General features: G+C 42.5%; 1 protein-coding gene across 14 annotated transcripts in view; it reads right to left on the minus strand.

Moving 5' to 3' along the window:
* Positions 1–26036, minus strand: part of KIF1B (kinesin family member 1B) — a 136075-nt gene that overhangs the window by 8508 nt on the left and 101531 nt on the right. For all 14 annotated transcript variants that reach the window (XM_081054974.1, XM_081054985.1, XM_081054973.1 and 11 more), the window contains 15 exons: positions 25268–25353; positions 24795–24924; positions 24455–24617; positions 19974–20064; positions 17773–17891; positions 17094–17149; positions 14945–15053; positions 13223–13289; positions 12145–12229; positions 10149–10254; positions 4478–4592; positions 3598–3731; positions 2748–2809; positions 1337–1482; positions 920–1159 (listed from right to left, as the gene is read on the minus strand). In XM_081054974.1, the coding sequence (XP_080911100.1) occupies positions 920–1159; positions 1337–1482; positions 2748–2809; positions 3598–3731; positions 4478–4592; positions 10149–10254; positions 12145–12229; positions 13223–13289; positions 14945–15053; positions 17094–17149; positions 17773–17891; positions 19974–20064; positions 24455–24617; positions 24795–24924; positions 25268–25353 (1709 nt within the window). The remainder of the gene's footprint in view (positions 1–919; positions 1160–1336; positions 1483–2747; positions 2810–3597; positions 3732–4477; positions 4593–10148; positions 10255–12144; positions 12230–13222; positions 13290–14944; positions 15054–17093; positions 17150–17772; positions 17892–19973; positions 20065–24454; positions 24618–24794; positions 24925–25267; positions 25354–26036) is intronic.

The following is a 26036-nucleotide window of genomic DNA, read 5'->3' on the forward strand; positions in this document are numbered from 1 at the left end:
AGTAAGTGGATAAAAAAGCCATTCTCAAATCTGCAGAAGTGAATACTGCAAACACCACAGTTTAGAAGTGCTTAAGAATGCAATAGCATCCCTTTCATTCTTAATTCGCCTGGGCAAGAAAAAGCATGGAGGCTTCTGGATGGACATATTTTCCTAAATCAAGAAGACCATTCGATTACTGAAACAAAACAGATACAAAATCACTCTCATTTCTGTATTTCATCGTTAGCTAACTGACCAGACACTGATTGATGTCTGCGAGCCCTCTCCAGTGACCCCCCTGTCCTCCCCCACCACACCAGGGCAACCAGGAGTGCTGATTCTCCTCCCAAATGTGTCTTCCGTGCTTCCCTTTCCTCTTCACCCCACACACCACTGCCTTAGTTAAAAACCTTCGTCATTTCTCATCTGATGATTACAATAGTGTTCTTTCTGCCTCTAGTCTATCTCTTCACCACAAACCCATCCTCTTTACCGCTTCCAGAGAAGTCTTCTAAAACATAAATACTTGTTTAAAGCAAGTCCACACCATTCCCAGGACACTCTAAACTCAGTACAGCAAGCAGACCCTTCCCGATGGGGCCCGGCCACCTCTCTAACTCCATCTCCTGCCCCTCTCCCATGATTCGCTAACACTGATCACGCAGGACAGAACTGGCTCCCGCTGTGCAGGACCCTCTGGGGCAAGTTGCCCCCAGCCCCACAGCGCTCTAGACACACACCTCTATGATGTGCTTGTCACCCACTTGCCTGGAAGCTGATTAAGGGGAGAAATCAAGTCTTACTTATTTCTCTAGTCACAGTGTTAGCGCAGGCCTTCGCACAGAGGCCCTCAAAGAGGAAGATTAGAATTCAAAAACTGACCAACTACCTCACAGGCTCGCTGGGAAAAGGCTCAGCTAAGGGAAGGGGTACGCACCTTGGTGGCCAGCTCTTTCTCTCGGTCCACCAGGCTTTCAATGTCCGTGGAGTCGTAGCCACTGCTCTCACTGGGTGTGATGGCACTTTCAAAGGTGGTGGTTGAGATCTGAGAGGAGATGCTGGTAGAGGTGCTGAGGGTCCCACTGCTTAGGCTGGGGGACAACGAGTCACTCAGGGATTTGGGGATGCTGTCACCAAGTCGCTCACGCAGCAGCAGGAAGTGGCGTGTTTTCTCCACCTAAAAAGATCAACACCATTGCCTCAGCAAACACAAAGCTCGTGATGATTTTAGGAAGTATCACACCTCCTCGTGATGGACAAGTGCAAAGCCAGGGTCACACAGAGAAGGCAGAGAGGATGGCTAATACTTTGGGAATCTTGCCCAAGAATTGGTCTGATGCCTGTCCTGGGGTACCTCGTGGAGGAGCTCCAGCTTCTCTAATTCCCACTGATGCTCAAGGATAAGGCTGTCACCGCGGGGCCGCCAGCCGGCCAAGTTCTCTTCTCCCCGCACATACGCCACTGATGTGTCCAAGATTTTCCTTCTCCTCCTCTGCATGCCTGAGACAAGAGGAAGCAATTGTTTTATTGAGAGAACAATCCGATTCCAATTTTACCTCAGAATGAATCGATAATTCAAATATAAGGCAAACTAAGTGAGTTTGGGCTCAAGATACTTGGATTTTGTTAATTAATAACTATTCATCCTTTTCCCCAAAGCAATTCTCTGAACTACTTTTAAAACCGAGTTTCATATTCTTAGATAATTATGAAGATTGCAATGCAACTTAAGAAAACACCAGTTATTATGTCAAGTGAAAATACAGAGGAGATTAAATAGGCTGTATACTATGGTTCCAAATATGTAAAAATACATCCGTATGAAAAAGGTGGAAGGGACTGCACACATGCACATACGATGCATATTTTAGCAGTTCAGATAGAATGGTAGGTAGATGGCAGATGGCTGTAGGCGCTATCGTTTCCCATTACATTTTTAAGTTTTATACGTTTTTACATAGAAAAGACATTTATGTTAATTTTTTAAAATCCTCAAGGAACTATCTGGACACCATAATCAGTTGCTATTCAGACTTAAATTCACACTCAGTTTTTCAAATCTAAATCTTACCTGTGAGCCCTGACCTCTTTCCATACATGCTCTCCAAAATGATTCAAACTGACATTAATCAAATATTTTTTTAAAACCCTGACTTTTTATATGTGGAATCTACAGAACAGAATAAATGAGCAAAAAACAAACAAACAAACAAAAAAAACAAAACATAAAACACCTCTGACTTTTGTCCATGTTGAAGTTTACAAACATAAAAATGCAAAGTGCCGCTTAAGGCTGAGTTGGTGGAACAACAGAAGCCCAAAGAGACATCAAAAAGGACACAAAACAAGTTCAACTTCATAACTTGTCTTTCTGGAGCACAGGAATTTCAAATTCTAGTTTGACAGCATCTGTAAAGTTAGACTGCCAGGTTATCTTTGGGGCTAAGATGGAGAAAGAAATGGTTATGAAGTTCTCCAAGCCAAATTCATTCTCACACACTTGAATTTTTCATAATATTCCACAGTCCACTAATATTTTTTGTTCGATGAAGTTTTTACAACTGTGTTGCACGTCTTAAACCAAACAGTGTTGCAACTCAGAAGAAGATAATTCCCACCACCAAAAACCTGGCTTGTATAATATGCCCGGTTTCTAAAAAATGTTGCATCGATCCTACATGGATAGGATAGATTTTTGACATAATAATACTCCAAACATATGCAACAAAAGATAACTCTCACCTTCCCGATCCATAAGAGCTTACCTGGACTACCTGTATCTGCCATTTTGCATAAACTGAGTTCATAAATTCCAGTGACTCGATTGCTATTTGGGTCAAAACAAATAGTTGCTTAATTACTAAAAGCACAAAAACAGGAAAAATCACAATTCTGTCTACTTAAAACACTGTCTCCTCTGCAGAGACTGCACTCTATCCTCAAATATTATAGAACTATCTTACTTCTTTTCCTATTCTGAACTTAAGAAGTATATTTTTTTTCCTACAAGGAGTCTGTTCTCATTTCAATATTTTGAACATTCTTATTTCAACAGGATGAATAAAACTGAATGAAAAACTGGTCAGTTTATAGTACAAATACAAAAATTAAAAATTTGCATTTTTTTACTGCGAGAGAGGAGATGAGGGGAGAAAGTCTGACTAAAATGAAACGACAAATACCAAAATCTGGGGAGCGTGATTAGGAAGGGGTACTGAACCTTCTGTCGTATTAGTAATATGTATGTTGGGTGGTAATGCAGAAGTATTCACTGTATTATTCTTGATATCTTTTTGTGTATCTTAAATATGAATAAATCTTTAAAGGAGGAAAATCCCAATAATAATCTGTTAGAAATAATAATGACATTAAAAATTTAGTCCCTGCAAAACTGTGTGGAAGTGTCCACAATGTAACACCCGTTTTCCTTCATTAACTCATCTATCCATTAATATTGTTTTCAGTGCCAACATTCAGGTCACTGCATTCCAGGTGTCAGTGCCATAGGGGTTTATAGGTTGTAAACTAACCCTGAAACAGCTGGGGACACCTAGCACCCTGCTGATTCTGTACTGGGCAAACCAACTGGAAGCTAAACTTATCTCAAAAACGTACGAGTCTGGTGACTTCGAGTAGCCGCTGCCAAAGAGGCTGCGCAGAGATCGTGGCGGCGAGATCTTGGCATCCCGGGAATAGAAGACCATGCACACGTCCTTGGTGATGACAGCCGGCTGGATGCAATGATCCAGCTGAAAGGAGACAGGAGCGGGCTCCGTTAGAGGTAGACAGAGCATCTGTGACAAGAGTCTGTGCAAGATGACATTGGGGAAGCTGGTTCCAGAAGTGGGGGCTGGAGGATTTCAGCTCCACCAATTATTTCAACAGCAACTCAGCAGATAATGTGGGCAAGATTAGCTGACGTTCCTTGCAGATACATTTGTTTTTCACAAAATGTTTTCAAGGTGTTTTTCTGTAATAATGGCTAATACGTATTTTTATTATGTGCCAAGCACTGTTTTAAATCCTTTTCAATGACATCTCAACAGCTTTCTGAGGTAAGTGCTATTACTACCCCTGCTTGAGGCAGAGAGCGATGAAGTCCCTGTGACAAGGACTTGCAGGCTGTAAGTGGCAGCACAGGGATCTGAAGTCAGATAGGCTGGTTCCAGGGTCCGTGCTGCTGATTGCTATGAGGCTCTGTTCACCACCACAAAAAACAGGAGGGGAAGTCTCCTTAAAATCATACATTCTTTGAAGAATGGTGATTAGGCTACTAAAGCTGGAATAAAAGTCATGTGACTTTTTAATTCAACAGAGACTAGGAACAGAATCTAATATAATCAGAACAGTTAGCAAACTGTAATAAAATAAATAACGATGTGGAGGGAGAAAGGAGAACAAAATCGGTTGAATCTTTCTTCCCCATTTCCTGCTGTAACCTGCCCATTGTTCAGGGCTGACTCTTCGTAGTAACTCAAGTTCTGGGTCTCCTCACCTCTAGGTAGGCCGACAAGGTCATGTAAATCTTTTCCCCGTACGGTGTCACTCGGTTCAATAAGAGGGAGTTGTGGAGGGAGCTGTCCCACACGGCCTCGAAACGGTAGAAAGTCCTACAGAAAGTCAGAAAGGCAAGAGGGAGTCATCTGAGAGAAGCTGCAGTCACCTTAGTCCAGGGACTGTGACTGTCAGAAACACTACAGAATCCTGCGCCAACACTTCCAATGTATTGCAATCTAACAACAGAGCAGAACCTTTATCTCCTAGAAGGAGAAGGCAGGCCCCCTTCCTCTTGCCTCCACCCTCCCATCACCAAGGAGCACCTAGCTATGCTATTTTTGGGGGTGGGGGGGGGGGCGGATAAACCTGCTTCTCTTCTGCACATAAACATAAAAATAGTGAGATCAACCAAAGGAATTAAGATGGAAAGGATAACTAGGAATGGGCAGAAACTGAAAGAAGAAAGGAAAACTAAATATGCTTCTCTGTCAGTCAATGAGAACAGGAAGCAAATACTCAGTAATTTGTAAACTGCAGTCTTCCTATCTCAATCCAGTTCTGCTGAGCCTCAGAAACATCACAAACATGTCTGGGAGGATTAATGGAGGAAACAGTACGGAGAGACTTGTTTTAAATAAAAAAACCAAGAAGTCATGCTTAGCTGATGTTTCAGTAAAAGAGAATGATTTTTAACAGCAGAGCTAGCCAACTACTATATGTCAGCTTTCCAAAAAATTCATTTGGAAATTGATCTTACATTTATACTAGAAGCCTGATTTAATAAACACCCATAAACTGTTTTTTTAAGTTGTTTTAATAGCTTTCTTTTTCCTACTGGTAAAGCACCATAGACCATAGAATGTAAATGACAGGAAACCTTCCAGTTCTGCACGTCTTGTCTGAAACATGGTGCTGAGTAACAGTAGGACACAGATCGACTCCAGCTCTACCCCACGTCTCCCTTCTCAGACCCCGTAACAGGTGTCGGGGAAGACACCTCGTCTACTTCAGCAGAGTGATGTCCTATCACCATTACCTCTCCCATCACCACTAGCTCTCTGCACGTGTAACACACCTCACCTGATTCAAATAGAAAATTTACACACCTTGTTCCTTGCCCGACACATTCCTCCTTCCTCCTTCCCAAATGGTAAATAACCTCACTGCTGATGTCTTTTCTGGATTTCCTATGACAAATAGCGGGTATGTCTTATCGCTAAACACGTTGCCATCCTTCTTTTGCCAGAAATGATCCCGTAGAAAACAAAACACTTCTAGAAGAATTCCTTAACCGCACCTCATCCTCCAAGTGCCAGTGTGTGAAGCCTGCTCATTTCACTTAGTAGCTACTTCTAGACCTAAGTCTTCTTGAAGTACCTGACACCCTCGCAAACATCTAGCTTTTGGGGCAGCATGTATGGATCATGAAAATTTTTTACAAAGACACCAAAGGAATATAGAGACAACCAGACCAACTAACAAGACTAAGATGGAGAGAACAACCAAGAGACCCAAACAGCAACCATGACGAAGAAATCCTTCTGCGGCTCCTGAGCCCCGCAGAGAACCCTTTATGCATCCAAAGTCCTGTTTCGATCAAACCTTCACTTTAACTTGGTCTAAGACAAATTCTAGTATTGGGTGGTGATATCCACTATTTCAGCAGGAGGGTGGCTCTAGGGTGGCTAGGGCTCTGTCACCCTGAGATAGCTCTTTTTATTGTGTCCCTATGTTTGTCGAGGTACCTGGAATGAGGCCTACCTGTCGCATCACAAGGTCTGGATACACCTGGGCTGAAGTGAAACCAACCCCTCTTCTCGGAGGGCATTTATCAATATGGATACTTGACAGAAATTCCTGTCACTGCTGCCTGTAATCTGAAACTTAACTTAGCAAGTCCCAGTGCCACTAGTTAGGTTTTATGGCTCTTTCAACTGAGGCAAATGTTTTGAATTTCTGTAAGAAAGGCTCTTCCCATTTCTGTTTTCAGGTTGTTTTCACTTAACCTAAGAAAATTTCACAGGTAGAAACTTGGCTAACACAAAAGAATTTTTGATTCCACTGAATTCTTCCTGTGTGTATGGGGGGGGAGTTTCCTTTTTCTGTTTGTTTGACGCGTGGGAGTTCCTGCAGCACATTCTTTTGGAATACCCACCAGAGGAAGCAATTCTTGAGACTGGCTGTAAGAAATACAACCAAGACTGGTGAGAAATGTCAACTGAATCAAGCTAGCAAGATAATTTAGGGTTAGAAACAGGGATGGATCCTGAGACTCATTATCCTGCGGGGCCCCGATGCTAGTGAGGAAATTATCTCAAACGGATTTCTCAAAATGTTCTGACCAATGGCAGTGTGCATGCACGCACACATCTAAAAAAAAAAAGATAGCATTTTAGGCTGTATTGTCATGTTATCACTTTCTTCCTCCCCTAAACCAGATAAAGAGACAAGATGTGGTTTTTTCACCACAGAACCAGTTTTTTTCTATTCCAAAGAAGAAAATAAATAGGTGAGACAAGCAGCCCTGACAAGAGAAAAAGTTTGAAAATAAACCAAACATTTCTCACAGACTCAGCTATAACTAAATTGGTCTCAATTAGCCAGTAGGGCAAAACAAAGGAAAAAATGAACAATTATGTGAAGCCACATACAGAGCAACAAACCTTTCAAGCTTCTGACAGAAAGACAGACAAAGAACAGAAAACAAAGCCTGAGATTGTGTATGGAATGAGGGGCGTCACATTCCATTTTGTAATATAGAAAGGAAAACCCTGAAGTGGCGTATGGATAAAATGGGCAAATTTAGAAAATGGAATAAGAAAACGATGAAAAACTCTACAAATCATTTAAAAAGCTCTAAGTGAAATTGTACACACATCAGGAAAACCCAGGGTACACTGGGTGCAGAATTAGAGTCTAGCTCTACCCCAGATTTCCTCAGGCTTGCGTGGGGGAAACGCTAAATTAAAACAGCAGTCAAAGCAACATAAGACATAAAGCATTCTGATGAACTAGAATGTTTATGTGCAAAAAAAGCAAACAGAAAATACCTAGGAATATCCTTATCAAGAAAGAGCCTGGAAAAACACAGAAAAAGCTTTTGTTAGTGCAGCACAAAAAAAAAGAGAGAAAAGTGGAAGAGAAAAAAATATAACAACAAATTTGCTGTTAAGCAAAGTGAATTCAAATGGACAGACAATAAACAGAGAACTCCACAGGGCACAACTGGATAGAGGGCTTACAATGACATGGGTCCCTCTCCTGAGACATTCAACTAAGGAAAATGCTGGGCCTAGTAGGGAATGTGTAGTCCGCCTCTATTCATATCCCATTTGGCGGTGAATGAGTACTGGAAACAGCAAGAAGTTGCTGTGGCGTTGAGGGAGAACAAGTCAATTGGGCAACATAAATGTAGGTCTGGGAAGAAAAGGAGTAATGGCCCTTGTCAGTCACACTCCACTATTGATATATCAGAAAAGCCCTCTAACATACAGATGTAATATACCTTGGAGTTCTCTAAGTTTAACTGTAAACATTAAACCTTAGGCAGATAGAATCAAAGGTCTCTTAACCAAACTCCGTTTAGCAGCTTATCACATTAACTTAGGCTCGCCATATCCCTAAAGTAGAAAGACTGATGTCCACTTCTCATTGAACATTCTAAACGAGAGACAGATGGCATACACCCGGACTCTTTACTCTGAAAAGGTGAGCGGCAGGCTTATTAAGTGTCAGTAGTATTTGGTTTCAAACCTGTTTATGCCGCTGTCTTATTATCGTAATTCTCTAATTTAATTCAATATCAGGCAAATCAGTGAAACATGAGGGCAAAAGAATTTTTTAGCGTGAAACAAAACTGTTTTAAGTGTGAAAACTCAGTTGAGTGTTTTTAGAATATTTAATAATGGTGAGTTGTTAAAAAATCAGCAGTTAAGTTTGAGTGAGAGAGATGTAAAAGAAAGGCACAAATAAAATTTTAAATGATAAAAAATTTAAAAGATTTTGCACTTAGATTTTCTTCTTAGGTTACTAGTTCTTGTTCCACCAAAGTAAAAATCATAGAAGATGAATTATGGATGTGGTTTTGCAAGAAAGACACCAGCCAGCCATCCAATAAGTGAGACTCCAATGAAAGAAAAGGCCTTGGCCCTACATCAAGAGCTTGACAAATTAATGTACATTTATATAGTTTAAATTAAATAGAAAATGTTTAAAGTGCGTATCTTTTTATTATTCTTGACTTCGGCCAGCTTTGTTGATTAATTAACTCTAAGTTTTACTATGAAAAATAAGCCGCTTCTAACAAAGCAAAGCTCATCTCTTGCAGCATGTGACCTGTGGCTGGGCCTGAGCCAGGGACTTCTGAAGGACACTCGAATGTAAGCGAGTTTAGCAGCATGGCAGGCAAACACCACCTTTCCCTGTGTATTTTGCTAAGCACCTCAGGGAAATTTAAGATGTATTTCTCATATTTTGCAAAGAAAATGTGAATGGCAGCTGAATATTTGCTGTATATGTCCGTCAGAAGAGAGAACACTATGTGGGGTTATTGCTGACTTTAAAGAAATGGTTTTTATGATTCAAGATTTTGCTCAGGAATAAGCCAGGGAGAGTCCAAGCAGCTTTCTTTATCTCTGCCGCTCCCCCACCCCATACACACATACCCTCTCTACTCTTTCCCACTCTCTCCACAGCCCCTGCCAGCTCCTCTTACAGGCAAAAAGCAGCCATTTGTTTCTTTTTTCTCTTTCCTATGCAAAACTATATAACACAAATAAACAATGGGGAAAAAAATCAATCCTGGCCCAAACTTTTAATTGTTTCAGCCTCCTGTCTTTGCCTCTCCCTCTTCCCAGCACAGATAAGAGCTAGTTGCTCAGGAGCAGACGAAACACAGAGAAGTCCTATAATGCAAAGGCAGTGTCTCAAGTCCACACTGGAGCACACATGTGTCCCAGGCGTTGCTGTGCGAAGAAAGGGAACCTCTGTGCACAATCTCCTGTCCTGGGAAGTACGCGGGCCTGGCACACTGATTTCCAGGCTGACGAGGGAAAGTAGAATGCTTATGGACTTTATGCACTGTCTGTCATCACTTGGTTATAAAATGGAATTTAAGGGGAATTCATTTAAAATTAAAAATAAGATAGAATTCATTATTTGTAGCAGCCAAGCTTGTTCAGAAGAGTTTATATTAGTTTATCGCCTTTACGCAGAAATAAAAATGAAAAACATACTGAGACTCCTCAATCATATACTAGCAGGCAGCAAAGACCACTGGGAGGCCATGTTCCCAAGGACACTCAGGACTGAGAACTTTCTCCACAGCAACCATTTCACAGGAAAACATTTTCAGTCTCAGCAATAACTAACTTGTACTTTTAAAGCCTTGACAACATGCTGAGCTTTCCTTCTCTGCTTTGTCTCTTTCCCTGTGTTACACCTACCCCAACTCCACATGGGCTAGAATGTCTGTTCTGTGAGGGGGACCAACACGTACACGTGTCTCCTATTATTTACTTACTTATTTGGGAGAGCAGGCCGGGCAGAGGAGGAATGGGGTTTCTGAGGTACAGAGAGTTAGTCTCTTCACCTGAGTGGGAGTCCCTAACGAACCGGGAATCTAATGGGGCCCCCAGGGCTGACTCAGCGCACTCCTCAGGGAGCCCCACCTGCTGGAGTTGTGTGACGATTTCAGGTACTTGGCAGAGATGATATTTAGGGAGAGGATGGCGTCAACAGCAGCTTCGTCTACCTCGGGTTTATTCCTAATCCGACCTAAAAGAAATAAAGAAACCAGAACATGGGTATATTTAAAAACAAAACAGAAATTCTTTAAACCAAAACAAGACTTAAATCTTTGCATCACTTCAGGAGCTGGAAGGGTCATTTGGTTAACCGTACAGTGATCTCCATTCTTCTCCATATTCTGTCCCCCGTTATTTCCCATGTTGAGTCAATTGCGAAACTTTATTGATTAATTTTTCATATTCAACCTTTATTTCCAACATCACTGCCCTGCTCACAAAGGTCATGCCCCTCTGATCTGGAACACTGCACTAGTCACTTAACTGGTCTCGCGGCTGCTCACATTTCCCTTTCCATCCTACATTCACCCGATATAAATTTCGTAAGGCATTGCTTTCATTCCGCTAATTTCTCGTTCCGAATCCTACGACTGTTTTCCCATTATCCTTAGGGGATGCAGCACAGCACAGCTGCAGAGTGCAGTCTCTGGAGCTGGACCGCCTGGCTTCGAATCTCAGCTCCAACACGCATTAGCCGTGAGGCCTAATACTGCTCCACCTCTCTGAGGCTCAGTTTCCTCATCTGTGAAGTGGGAATTACAATTCTTCCCTTATACGACTGTTATGAGGATTACGTAAACCCGTATTTCTGGAGCATTCAGAAAACACCTGTCACATAGTCAGCACGATGTAAGTATTAAAAAAAAACAAGCAAATAAATCACAGGGTTTTTTCAGGAAAGCCTTAGTAACTGCTGCCTCTGCCCTTTCTGGTCAGAAAGCCTCTCTTCCGTTTTGTGTCATAGTGTTCCATACAAAAATTAATTTTGAAAAAGCCTGAAAAGCCGTCCCCGATCGGAAAGAGTAAAACCTTCCTCCCAGGGGTTCTGACTCTGCTCCAGACACCCAGGGGGGTCTGTGGATGGAATTCAGGATGTCTGTGAACTTAAACAGGAAAAAAAAATTACAACTTCATTTTCATGAGCCTGTAACTGCAATTTGGTATTTCCTTCCATTATAAAGGGAGGGACAAACCACAGGAGAGTGAGCAGTGCTTACCACTCTGTGCCAGGAGAAACCATAGGTGTTTTCATACCACGCTAAGGTAAAATATCTTGACATTCGTCACTACTTTGAATGATAGAAATTTAACCTGCTGCTTATTTAATGCATCAATAAAGAGCTTAGATTACAAATTTGTTTAGTACTTCAACAACTTTATTTCAATATTATTAGTTCCCTTTATAATCCTAGGTATTTTATTTTCTACATTTAAAAACATAATTCTGAGGCTTCACCACTTCCAAAGGGTTCAAGGCAACAAGAGGCTCAGAACCCCAGCCACACCATTCTAAAGCTTCTACTGTGCAGCCCATTTGTTTCTTCTCACTACATCTTAGCTTATTTCTCTACTCTGGCCATGACTTTCCAGCCCGTATCCCTGACTCTCTTCAAAATGTTTCCAATGTGTGGAAAGCAAATAAAACAAAACAAACAGAACCCATCTAATTTCTCTGGAATCTATTTAGATCCTCTCCCACAAGCTAACCCCATCCTCTTGGGTCCTTTTTGTTGTGAACCTTCTTATCACAGGTCTTCTCCCTTTATTCTCATTTTGGTACTTAGCTCTGACTGCTTTGTACATTTACACGTCGTCTCTTCCACTGATCTGCGAGCTCACAACGAGCAGAGGCGTTTAGCATAGGACCATTCCCACGGTCATGGAGCAAAACAACAGTTGCTTGAATAATGCACGCCTAATGCCGGAGCTGAGAAAACAGAGTAGTTCCCCACCCAGGGCCTCTGTATTCGCCACAGTCTGCATTCTCCAGGACCGTCTACCACACAGTCTCTGTGCTCCAAATGGAATAATGTGGTCTCGGCAGAGCCCAGCTCCGTCCACAGTGACGGAATGTACGCACCTACCACCAGCTCACGGACATCCTTCCAGTGGAGCTCGCTGCCCTTCTCGTGGATGATGGTCATAGTGATCCTTCGCTGGATGCCCTAGGAAATGGAACACGGAGCAGTTTAGCTGGACCACTTATTGTTTCCTTTGGTTTGTCGTTTTTGGATTGTGTGGTGTGGGAGTGGGCAGGAAAGAGAGGTGTGAAGAGAGAGAGGAAATGCTGTCCAGTTATTCTGAACAAAGGGACACAGGTCAGGGGCTGAGGGAGAGCCAGGTTCTGAGAAGGCTTTAAGAACAGAGGCCCATGGGGCGGCCGGATAGCTCAGTTGGTTAGAGCGCGAGCTCTGAACTACAGGGTTGCCAGTTCGATTCCCACATGGGCCAGTGAGCTGCGCCCTCCACAACTAGATTGAAGGACAACAATGGAGCTGATAGGCCCTGGAGAAACACACTGTTCCCCAATAATTCCGATTAACAAAAAATAACAGAGGCCTAGACTGTATGTCCCAGAGTATAAGACCCCAGCTCCTAAGCACACATGGGTCATAAGCATTTTTCAGCATTGACTGAATCTACTTTCGAGTCACCAAAAGATTTACCAAAAGGGGACCTACATTCCTACATTTCATAGTCAGATTTTCAGTCCACTGAAACCTCATCTTCTATCCTCACTAAGAACTTCTGGCTGTGAAAGCAGTTTCCAGACATAATAGAATGAAAATTGTATACAATGACATGGAGGCTGCATGAATTGTAGTAACTGAATGAAACAAACTCTTTTTCAAAATAGCTCTTCTAAAACATATTAGGTTGGTGCAAAAGTAATTGCGGTTTTTGCATTTTGTTTTTAAACCTTTTAAACCTCAATCACTTTTGCACCAACCTAATATATAAAAGCATGGGTACATATAAACCAAGGCATGAGGTAGAAACATTAAAAACAAACATACAAAAAAAGGACGGCAATGTCCTCCCCTCTCCAAATCCCCTTTGAAATGGCGAGGAAAAGCAGAGACTCAGAATTGTTTCTTATTCTAAACTCATTGTGTGTGTCTTCTTTCTTAGGCCCTCGTTTGCCCCCTCATTAGTACCTGGTGAAGCAGAAATGTGCCCTGGCAGGGCAAGCCTGCTGTATGGTCAACCACAGCTGGGATGTACCTGTAAAAATGGAAACGCAAGAGAGGAGGAGTCAGAACGCTGGTGCTGACTAAGGGCCACTCCCTGAGCAAGCTCCTCCCCGGCTGCCATTGGCCTCAGTGGTCTGTGTTCTTCTAAACTCCGATCCATGTCTTTCTCACCATTCGAGCATTAAATCATACAGCCATTCGCATCTAGTAAACCTCTTCACATCTGTGTCTCATCACCCTTACCAGACAGACATTCCATAAATAATGTATAACTGCAGTGGCAAGTGTGAGGCGGTAAGAGATCATTTCAGGTTCTAGGTCATTTTATAAGAATCAGAAAGAAATGAACTCAGTAGAAACTATTACTGTAACTACCTCTCCCTCCTAATGCAACTTATAATCACATTATACACCTGTCTATGGCAGGTTAAATTCCTTAAAGCAATGTCTCTACTAACAACGATATCTGGACCGACAGAGCCATACGTCACACACAGTAGGACTTCAATGTTTCATGGAGACGATCGTGACGTCGGCACTCAGCATTAAACACAGAGGCCCATTGGGGTAACATGTATCCCCTACCCTCTACATTAACTGATACAGTCCCTGGCCTGTTTTAGGAGGGGATCTCTTTTATTTGCGCTTTTCCAAAAGTATTTTAGAGACAAGTATAAACAATAACTCAGTCAGAGTTCAGAGATCAGAATAACTCATTTGCCACTCACTTTAACAGCTCATACAGAGAAAGTAAGCTGATGCTGATCATTCTGAGCTAAGACAATGGTCCTCAACTGGGGGTTGAGGGGTCATGTGGCAATGTCTGAAGACGTTTCCGATTGTCACAAGTAGAGAGGAAGTGCTACTGGCAGCTAGTGGGTAGAGGCCAGGGTTGCTACTAAATATCCTACAATGCACAGGACGGCCCCTGACAACAGAATTATCTGGCCCAAAATAGCACCAAGGCTGAGAAATCCTGGTCTAGGGAAACGCTCTGTCCGCTAATTCCCTCGCTGAGATTATTAACGTTAAGTCTTGGCCATGTAACGTGCAATATGCTTCCGATGCCCTTTGCTTTGCTGCTGATAAAACTCACTATGTAGGTTTTCTTCCCTCATAAGAGAGCACCAGTCTCTACCATCTTGCTGTTGCTAACAAGAAGGTAATTACTGAACTGGTCAGTTGTCTGACAAACATCTGATTCAAAGAATAATACCAAGACCACCAAACTTCAATTCAGAACTGGAATTTGACAGTGACAGTGGTTCAGGAAGCTGAACACAAGATGAGAGGCTCAAAATCATCACATTTTCTCCTTTTGAAAAACGCTGCCTTGGGACCCGCCCGGTGGCTCAGGTGGCTGGAGCTCTGTGCTCCTAACACTGAAGGCTGCCAGTTCGATTCCCACGTGGGCCAGTGGGCTCTCAACCACAAGGTTGCTGGTTAGCTGCGCCCCCTGCAGCTAGAAATGGCAACTGGACCTGGAGCTGAGCTGCGCCCTCCACAACTAAGACTGAAAGGACAGCAACTTGACTTGGAAAAACGTCCTGGAAGTACACACTGTTCCCCAATAAAGTCCTGTTCCCCTTTCCCAATAAAATCTTAAAAAGTAATAATAAAACCTTTAAAAAAAAAGAAAAAAAGAAAAACGCTGCCTTATTTAACAGTTTAGGAAGGTGGACTTACTCTCCTGTAGGCTCCAGTTCACTGATCTCAAACCAGACCAGCAGATCGTACTTGCTCACGCTCTGGCCAAGGCTGGTTTTGCTCATGGTGTTTAACTTGGTGGCTGGAACTTCGAAAAGTTTTAGAAAATGTCAAAATCTGATCCAAGTCTACTCAGTAAAAGTATAAGCTTCTCTAACGTCAGTCTTTAAGGACACACTTAGGTTGAAAGGCAGTAAGAGTCAGGGGACAGATGTCAACGCAGAAGACCAGAAATACTGTTATCAGTCCCTCTAAATTCAGAGAACAAGGGAAATGGAGAGACAGTAGCTTTCTCCCTCGCAACAAACTGTACCCAACGATAATGAAACAGGTTTGTGTGGAGTCCATGTGCTCACACCACCATTAAAAAAACCTCCAGGCTCTCCCATTCTGTGGCATGCCGAGCGTCGTAACCATGTGGGAAAGACCACCGAAGTGGGCAGAGCCTCGCACCTCACAGTTGGGGTGGGCGAGGGAAGACCCATCCTCCAACCCAGTAGTGCTGGATCTCCCTGCATGAGTCACCTGAGGATGTTACAGATGGCAAAGCTCAGGCCACAGCCCAGGCCAATGAAATCACAATCTCGAGGGCCAGGACTGAGTCCTCTGAGAGGTTTGAACCCCCTCAGGTGATTCCAATGTGCAGACAAGTTTGGGACCCCCTGGTCTAATCTCTAAATACAGGCTTCTGTAAATGATCTCTTGCCACACATTTTCTTCAGATTTAAATTCCATATTCTTAACTGTACTGATGAAATATGTTAGCCCAAAACCCAGTTATTTCCAAGATTTCAGATTCTGCATGGCAGGCACTTTGAAACACTACCAAGAAATTCTAAAATCTGGCAATACAGAGAGGGTTCTCTGTTCAGGACCTGCGAGCCCTGGAGTGAGAGCTCAGTGACTTGGGATCTAATTGTGCCCAGCCACTAAACAGCTACGTGACTGCGGCTGAGTCACGTAACCTCTGGGAGTCCGTCTCCTCATCTATAAAATGGAGGTCATTAATATTTAGCCTGTCATCTTAAAAAAGTATTATGAGGATCCACTGACACATGTCTCGCAAGGGGTTTTATGAATCCCACAGAACGGTTCAGATGTGCAGCCTATCAGCATTTTTCACCCAGCTGAATTCCACATAAGCTGGGGACGCTAGTCAAGAAGAAAACAGGGTTACTGATTCTGGCAGAAAGGGTCAGAAAGTAAAAACCAAAAACCATCTACTGGTAAAAATCTGTAAAACTGAAAATACTATGGCAAGGAATCCAAACGAACAAACACAAGGAGTCCCTCACCCTTGGGTGACGTGAAAGGGGCACCAGGAGAGGGTGCTTCCGAAAATCTCTGAAGCAAATGTGATGTGACCTTGACAATGTGCTGAACTCTACATTCAGCTCAAGTAGCAAACAGAAAGGTCAGTGTTTTATACACAGGGAGCCAGGCTTTAGGACAAGCCCCAGAGGGTGGTTCCACATCTAAGGCAGAGCAAATTTAGCTACTAACCATCTTGTTTAGGTACCCTCTCGCTCTGGCAGCTGGGCACTGGCAGAAAAAGGAAAGGCGGCACGGGGTCAGCCCCATCCTGGGTGCCAACAGCAGAGGGCGTGAGCACACTGGCATGCTGGGAAAGTAAGTCCAACACATGCACATTCACACAGCCAGAGGCGAGAAATCGGGGCAACTCAATCTTTCTCTCATGGTCTGAAGGCAGAGAGGAGTACACAGGTGGAGAACGAGCAGAGGATGGGGTGGCAATGTGGTAAACAGGCAAGGAGGAAAAAATGAAAATAAACAAAGAAAAGTCAAAACAAGGTAAATGAACATGCAGAATAAATTTAATATGCAAAGCAGTGCCCAGTCATCTGACAGCTACAAAGCGGACAGATTTAGGAACAGGGAGCTTAGCAAAACCTACAGTAAGAAGACCAGAGAACTGGCAGGAAGAGAGACCTATTGTTTCTTACTTCTTATTTTAAATCAGGAGACAAGAATTCTAGTTCCTGCCAGATACAAGAATACATAAGGAGACACAGAAGCGCAGCAGGAAATCTGAATATGATTTTTCTCTGAAAAGCCATTCAGAATAGGAGATGTAAAGAACCATGCAAAGAACGCAGCTGGAGCTCACCTGGCTTGGAGAGTGGCATGGGCGGAGGGAAGAATCGTCGAGACGGCTGAGGCGGACTGCAAAGGAAGGAAGACAAAGTTCTTCAAGACCAAAGACCCCACACTGGTATTAATGGCACATTTAAGCCCCCTTAGGACACAGACTGTTTGTTCTTCCAACTCTAGCAGAATATCAGATACCAGACATTATCCCACACACGGTAAAACTGAGGCTAACACCTAATAAAAGTCCCCTTCTAAGTCCTTGCTAGTAAGTGAAATAAAATCTTTCTGTTAACATGGACACTCTGCCATCATCCCAAGTCCCCCTCGTTGCTCTCCTCACCAATGTGACGCCTCCACTTAGAGCTTATGCTTCATACAGTTCTGGGTGGTTAGGAACGATTATGCACAATTTTCACATAATAGCCTCATCACTTCAACTTTCTGCCCTATTCACAGTCTCTTCCTACAAAAAGATGCTCCTCAGGGTCACCTGGCACCATTCCATGTGCTCTGCCTACAACAGTGATTCGGTGTTTCAGAAACAAGGTGGTGAAGTCTCTAATGAGGAAACAGAGGCTAACCTATAAAAGTGTTACTTAGTGATCTTAAGCCCTCAAAATACTTCCTCCTTTCCACCAAGTGACAATAACGACAACAACATATACAACAAAAACCTTTGCTCGTTTGGCACAAACCTGTTCAGTTCCTGTCCTTGCAGGTGAAGTGGGTGCTGCTGATAATGCCCAAAGACTTCAAATACTATCGGCTTGGTTTTGATATATTCCACAAATGACTCAGTGACCTCCACTGCAATCTAGTAGGGCATAAAACCAAGCTAGATTAGGGAGAGATTCATTGTAAAAAAATACACATATTGGCTGCAATCAGAACGTTAGTGCTTCTGCGTCCCCAGTATGTGCTACGGAGCTGCCTATGCAGAAGACGGAAAAGCAGCTCCTGTAGTTTCCATCTGCACATAACTTGACTGAGCGTCAGGCATTCCAGAACTTCCATCATTTGCCCCAACTGACCTCCGCCCTCCCTGCAGCCCTTCACACACGTATTGTTTCAGCTCAAACTCACCTGCTCTCTCCTCTGTCATGCCTGAGGCTGGCCCAGGCTGCAGACCCTGCCATAGTTCCATACCTCTAAGTCATTCCTAGACTTCAAGACCCAGCTCAAACAGTGACAATAAGAAAACATGACTGTTGACCACATGGCAGGTACAATGCCAAGTGTGACCCACCTTTTCTTATTTATACTATACCCTCCAAGAAGTTTCCCCACCTCCTTTCTCCACCCAACCATCCACCCTCAACAAAAAAAGGAACTAGGGCCGGCCCAGTAGCTCAGGTGGTTGGAGCCCTGCGCTCCTAAGGCCGAGGTCGCCGGTTCCCACATGTGCCAGTGGGCTGCACCCTCTACAGCTAAGATTGTGAACAACGGCTCTCCCTGGAGCTGGGCTGCCGTGAATAGCCGGAGGTCGGCGTGAGCTGCCATGGGCTGCTGTGAGTGGCCGACCGGTAACTGACTGCTGCAGCGGGAGATTGGGGGGGTGGTTGGGTGCAAGGCTCATAATACCAGCATGGGCCAGGGAGCTGTGTGCTACACAACTAGACTGAGAAACAATGGCTGGAACCAGAGTGGGGGGCAGGGGAGGCGGAGGAAGGGGGGGAAAAAAAGAAACTCAAAGGATCTGTGTGTTAATGGAAATAGCTTTCCCTTCTCTGTAGTCCCACTGCATTTAATGAGTACCTGTCTAACGTCTCTGTATCTTGTACTACTGTTGTTTAAAGAAGCTTTGCCTTTCCCGTCAACCGTGAGCTCTTTGGGCACGATCATGTGACTCACCTGTGTGTCCCGAGGGGAGTCAGGCACAGCCCTTGTGCACAGCAGCCCACCAATGCTTATCGGATACACGCATACTCGTGTTTATATAATTAAACACAAAAAGAATATGTGCTTTGTGCTTGCATGTTCCATTTTTGGATTGCCCTTTCCTCTCGTACTTCAGAAAGTGGACGTGGTTAGCAAGAGAATGAGAGACATGTTGTGCAGCAGTGAAGATCCGGGACCCCAGAGCCGCCCGTCCCTGGGTTCAAACCCCATCGCTGCCTCTTCCTAGTTTTGTAACGTCGGTGAGTGACTAACTGCTTTGTGCTTCCATTATCTCAGCTCTAACATGGGGATTACCATCGTCTATAGGGTAAAGGTGAGGAGTAAATGAACTGAGATACAAAACAGCACTCTAACAGTGACTGGCACAAAACAAGTTCGCAATGAATGTAGCTTTTGTGATGAGAACGACGACTTTGGAATAGTTTGAATGAACCTTCCTAGAAGAGATGGAAGGTCTCTTTTCTTTCTTAACATATAGAAGAGCTATAGGGATATTAATAGATTAATCACAGTATCAGCTAAAGGGAAAACAGAATCTGAATCTTAGGTACAAAAGGTATTTAATAGTTTCTATCTTATTTGCAACTGAACAATGTAAGTACCTTACAGTTTACAGGACAAGAACTATATTAACTTGAATAAAATTCATACTAAAATGCTTACGTTGCTAGGAAGGAGACACTAAAAACATCTCACTACATTCAAATAGCTGGAAGATTTGACTGGCAGATTAGCCAAACACCACTCTTGGGGCCCATTGTAATTCAGACAAGAAGGCCAGGCGCTCTGCCCACCCACTGAGGATGAGCTCACTGCTCTGGCCACTCCCTCCATTGTCTGCTCTCCCCACGGAAAGGGGGGCTCTGCATGGCAGCTCAGATTATCACCTTCCCTCGTCTGAGAAAGCCAAAGGGAGCCCACTCGACTGTCTCTAACCAGCCACTTCAAGGTACCACAAACCCGAAATACGTCTGACAAAAATGTCCACGTCACTTACATTCTGCACATGATAAAAGCCCAGAGGACTTCCTCTGCCGTTGTTTTTGAGGGGTTCCGTGGAGAATGCTTCATCATGGCGATGCAAAAAGCTTAATAAAAAGATAAGACACATGAATTTTAAATTAAATGGTTTCATGAGGATCTATGTTTTAAGAGCTCGACTTGGATCCCATGGAAAGAAGCAGTCTACATAAGCAGTATTTAATTGGGCAAAGTTATTTACATTTCTTTGTCAAAACATTTCCCATATCTCTCAGATAGCATTTTAGATTTTATTTCAAAAATGACTGAAAAATTAACTGACCCCATCACTTAGCTATGTGGATGTATATGCAAGAATGTGAAGAGTGAATTTAGTGAACTGTTCTTTCGTAGATTTCCATTGAGAATAAAAATTATGAAATCGAACAGGACAATTTACACAACACAAGAGTCATCTTTAGAGCACATGCAGAATCACTTTAAATGTAAATGGATTAAATGCTCCAATCAAGAGACATAGGTGGCTCTATGAGTGGATAAGAAAGCAAGACCCTTGTATATGCTGTATACAAGAGACTCACCTCAGATCAAAAGACACACACAGGCTGAAAGTGAAGGGTTGGAGTAAGATATTTCATGCAAATGGAAATGAGAAAAAAGCTGGAATTGCAATACTTATATCTGACAAAATGGACTTGAAAATGAAGAACATATTAAAAGATAAAGATGGGCACTATATAATAATAAAGAGATCAATCCGACAAGAGGATATAACCCTAGTAAACATCTGTGCACCCAACATAGGAGCACCTAAATATGTAAAACAGGTACTGACTGACATAAAGACAGAGATCAACAGTAACACTATCATAGTAGGGGACTTCAACACACCTCTGACAACAAGGGACAGGTCTTCCAGACAGAAAATCAATATGGAAACAACAGCCTTAAATGATACATTGGACCACTTGGAATTAATCGATATTTTCAGAGCATTTCACCCCAAAGCTGCAGAATACACATTCTTCTCAAGCGCACATGGAACATTTTCCAAGATAGACCATATATTAGGCCACTAAACAAGTCTTGATAAATTTAAGAAAATTGAAATCATACCAATTGTCTTCTCTGATCACAGTGCTATGAAATTAGAAACGAACTACAGGAAAAAAACTGGAAGACACACCAATTCATGGAGGCTAAATAACTTATTACTAAATAATGAATGGGTCAAGCAGGAGATGAAGGAAGAAATCAAAAGCTATCTCGAGACAAACGAAAATGAAAACACGACGACCCAAAATCTATGGGATGCCGCGAAAGCAGTCCTAAGAGGGAAATTTATAGCATTGGAGGCCTACCTAAAGAAACAAGAAACATCACTAATCAACAGGTTATCTTCACACTTAAGGGATCTGGAAAAAGAACAGCAAAATAAGCCCGAAGGGAGCACAAGAAAGGAGATAATTGAGATCAGAGCAGAAATAAATGAAACAGAAACCAGAAAAACAATACAAAAGATCAATGAATCCAAGGGTTGGTTCTTAGAGAAGATAAACAAAATTGACAAACCTTTAGCCAGACCCATTAAAAAAAAGAGAGAGAGGACCCAAATTAATAAAATCAGAAATGAAAGAGGAGAAGTGACAACAGACACCGCAGAAATACAAAAAATTTTAAGAAGTTACTATGAGTAACTATATGCCAACAAATTTGACAATCTGGAAGAAATGGACAATTTTCTAGAGGGTACAACCTTCCAAGGCTAACTCAAGAAGAAACAGAAAACCTGAATAGACTGATTACCATCAGGGAAATTGAATCAGTAATTAACAATCTCCCAACAAACAAAAGCCCTGGACCAGATGGTTTTACAGGTGAATTTTACAAAACGTTCAAAAAAGAATTATCACCTATTCTCCTCAAGCTCTTCCAAAAAATCCAGGAGGGAAGACTCCCAAACACTTTTTACAAAGCCACTATCACCCTGATCCCAAAATCAGACAAAGACACCACAAAAAAAAAACACTACAGGCCAATATCTCTAATGAGCATAGATGCAAAAATCCTCAATAAAATATTAGCGAACAGAATTCAGCAATACATTAAAAAGATCATACACCACGATCAAGTGGGATCATCCCTGGTATGCAAGGGTGGTTCAACATCCGCAAATCAATTAATGTGATACACCACATTAACAAAATGAAAAATAAAAATCACATGATCATATCAATAGATGCAGAAAAAGCATTTGATAAAATCCAGCAGCCATTTATGATAAAAACCCTTAAGAAAGTGGGAATAGAGGGATCATATCTCAACATAATAAAGGCCATATATGACAAACCCACAGCTAACATCATACTCAATGGGGAAAAGGTAAAACCATTCCCCCTATTAAAAAAAAAAAAAAATTATGAAATCATTTTGTGTAGAAAAGATCTGGCAGATTCAAGCTTCTAGAAGGCAGTTCTAGAGCCTGTGGATGGCGTACCTGCTGAGAAGTCTAAGACCAGCTAGGAGGGGATGCAAATGTCACCTACTATAGAAAATCTGTCCTGACTCACCCAGTTCTGTGTTCCCACAGCACTGGGGACCCCTTTTTCTTCCATAGAAATGATTTCAGTTTTGCAATAATGTATCGATAAGCCTGTGTCCCCAGAAGACAGTATCTCCCCACAGGGCTTGAAATATATATAGCAGATACTCCTGAATTACTTGTTAAATGTTTATTTGTTATCGCAAATGGTGAGATTTTATTGTTCTCTCTCCCTCCCTATTATTAGTCTGAGTTGAAAAGAAGCAGAGAATTAAAGCATCCTTAATACAAAGATTTGTTGCCAGACAGAAATATCCATCAGAAAGGTACCCCACACCCCTGAGAGAAAAAAGGGAAAAATACTTTGAATAAGGGCAGAGAGACCAGGAGTATGAACTCTGTCTTGCAAAGGAGTTCCCTGTGTCTGAGGATGCCTGTCCTGTGCACGCTGGCCGGGGTTCCAAATCACGTATGCCACCTATGACTGGCACTGCAGCCTTCCCTACCTCATGTACCTTTTCCTATTTTCTTTTTTCTCATTCTTCTACTTATCCCTCTCCCCTTCCTGCTTTTCTTCTCCCATTTTTCCCCTCTCTAGAGTATACACACTGTACCCACCAGAGGCCCCATGGGCAGCAGCTCATCTCTGATCTACATGCTTCTAATGCTCCGCTTAAAGCAGGTGCAAATATCCTGGGGTTCCACACCGGTGACACATGAAATCAGTCACACTGCTCTACAGCTGTGTCTTCCCTATGCACGCCAGATGAGAGTTTATAAAACCCCCCAAAGAATTTGAGTCTTTTTTCAACATGAGATGACATGCCCTTTCCTCCAGGGCTAGTGCTAGGAGGAAATGCTGCTCTCTTTTCAGGAGATTTTAGGACAAAAGTCAACATACCACTGTCACTTCAGACATCAATTAACCAAGTAGGTTTTTTCCATAAACTACGTCAGTTACCTGACTAGAACAGTAAAAGTTAAAAAAAAAAAAAAACCCTAGTTCATCTAGCTAGCTCCATTCCACCCTAAATTTGAGACATTTAGAGAAAATGCGTTAAATAGGCAAAATCAATACTACGTGGGTAATATTGCAACGGTTATGAGTTACATCAAATGTATTAGTAGCCTGCTATGGAGTAATCACATTTAGCTCAGGACTTGGCTAAGCTCTACATAAAAGCAATGCTTTATAAACTGCATTAGGGCCCCTAGGAAGGGCATGACACATAATAAGACAGAGGGATGGCAGAACCCAAAGCAGCCTTTTGGTGGCACCAGTGGCAACTGGGCTTTAGGAATGGGACTTCATTCTCTTGTACTGTGGCCCTTTCCAAGTACTGCAAAGATATATTGATGTTTGAAGGTATTAAAACTTAAGTCTCGAAAAAACAGTTTTCCAAGAAAGGTTGTGAGAAGAAAGTACCTAGAGTATAGAGTTCAAGAGGGTTACAGGATAGAAAAAGCTTGTAAGTGGATGAGAAATGAAAACTGTCACATCTTCTCTACATACTAGCTTTTTTTCAATTCATATACAATATTACCACTGTTCTTTGTTATTTAAATTTTCCTTTTCCCAAGCACGAAATGGGCAACTTGGTGACTGGATAACTCACTGCTTTGTTATTTATTAGTAAGACCCTTCAGCATGAAGAGCATGAAAACAACTAATAAACAGGCTTATTGGGATCAGAGCCTATATTCCTAGCAGAGGAGGACAGTCCACAATAGAACCTTCCAGCAGGATGTGTGGCCACACTCTTCCCCACAATGAACTCTGGTTCACTCCTTTACAGATTTCGGGTTCTTACTCCCATCTCCAGTGAAGAAAGTATTTTAGCTGGTCATTTCTCTCTCAAGAGCGTCAGTATCTCACCAATGGAGAGCAGTCTAGCAACACAGTGAGTGCATCAGCTGGGCTGCCAGCTAGGTGGCCGGGAGAAGGGCTGACTTACTTGAACTGACAGAAGATATCCGCATACTCTGGGAGGATCCCACTGGCCTGCAGCACTGTGACGCGGAAAGTGAAGGCGCTGCCCAATTTCAGGTGGTGGCCAATCTCTTCAGAGAAGCCTTCCATTACCATCTTCCCATCCAGCAAAGTGCTGGACTTCAAATCTAAAGAGGGTCAAATGAACATACACAAGGTTCAAATAACACACAGACCACCTTTCAAAGAGGAAAGAGTAGGGCATTCTTTCCACTTCTAGTGGAAGAAAGTGACTATCTCCCTTGACAGTGGTCAATATATTTCCCTTTGAAAATGTCCCCAATCATAGCAAACTGTTTACCCACCCAAGTCATTCATTCGATGGATTTCTTCTGGAGGAGTGATGACCTCTGAACTCTGACCCTGCCCTTCCACAATCCTCAGCTCTTCCAAGGACAAACCGGAACGAGTCATTGCAACTGATGAAAAATCATTCTGAAAACAAGGCCGGAGGAGGTAGATGATAAAGTAGCATAACAATATCTTTGCCCCCCATTTCCTTACTTTTGTTTATTTGCCTAACAAATCATAGTGACTGGAAAATTATGTGGATTAAGAGCTGCCTGAGGAAAGGCAATAAATAAAATTAAATGTTGGCCCTTCACCTTTACTGTTGTAATCGTCACACAGGTCTCATATTCTATGGAAGACGCCGTGATTACTCATACTTTTTAGTTCTAGGGAGAACAATTGTTCTCCAGGCTAAATGTCTTCCTTATAAACCTGGCTACTTCTTTCTCCTTCCGTAAGGTTTTCCTCTTCCTAGAAGGTTTCTCACCTGATTGAAGTACTCGTTATCAAAAGATATTTTAGCTGTTCCTGACTGTCGAATTCCAGAGCCATAATCAGGAGCTTCTTCATCCGCTAAATAGAAAAAAATAAATAAGCAAGGATCAAACGAGACTACGTACGGGGCAGAGGGGAATGACTCTTACTGGATTATAAATTATAAAGCTGTGAAGCCTTGGGGTTCTGAGAACTTTAATAAAGAGGAGACACGAAGGACAATCCTTTTGCATTAAGAAAGAATGAGACCTAAGCAGTAAAGTCACACGGCTGCTTCCAACCCAATCATGTAAACTCACCAAACTCCTTAGCTCAAATGAGACTAGTTAGTAAAGAATCAGTTTTATGCTTGATGTTGTTCAAATGTCATATCCAAAAACACTGATCCCTTCACGTGGCAAGATTATATTCAATAATACTCAATAAATATTTGAAAATATTAGTCTGCACTTATGGAGACTTCCCATAAACTCAACACTTGTGACTATGTCACAGATTTCCGTGAGGAAAAGCTGCAAGGTCACTAAACACAGCATAGCGTTGGAAATTAAAATAGAAAAATTACAGGCAATGGCCACGTTCTTTCCTTAGAATTAGGCTGGACCATGGAGGAATGTCAGATTCTTGATCCATGCATTACAAAATAGTAGCCCAAGGATAGAAATGTCTAGAAGTTGGCTGGCCCAATGGCTCATGTGGTTGGAGCGCCGAGCTCCTAACACCAAAGTCACAGGTTCGATTCCCACATGGGCCAGTGAGTT

The sequence above is a fragment of the Rhinolophus hipposideros genome, assembly GCF_964194185.1.
Source record: "Rhinolophus hipposideros genome assembly, chromosome: 8".
In the NCBI taxonomy this organism is placed as follows: Eukaryota; Metazoa; Chordata; class Mammalia; order Chiroptera; family Rhinolophidae; genus Rhinolophus; species Rhinolophus hipposideros.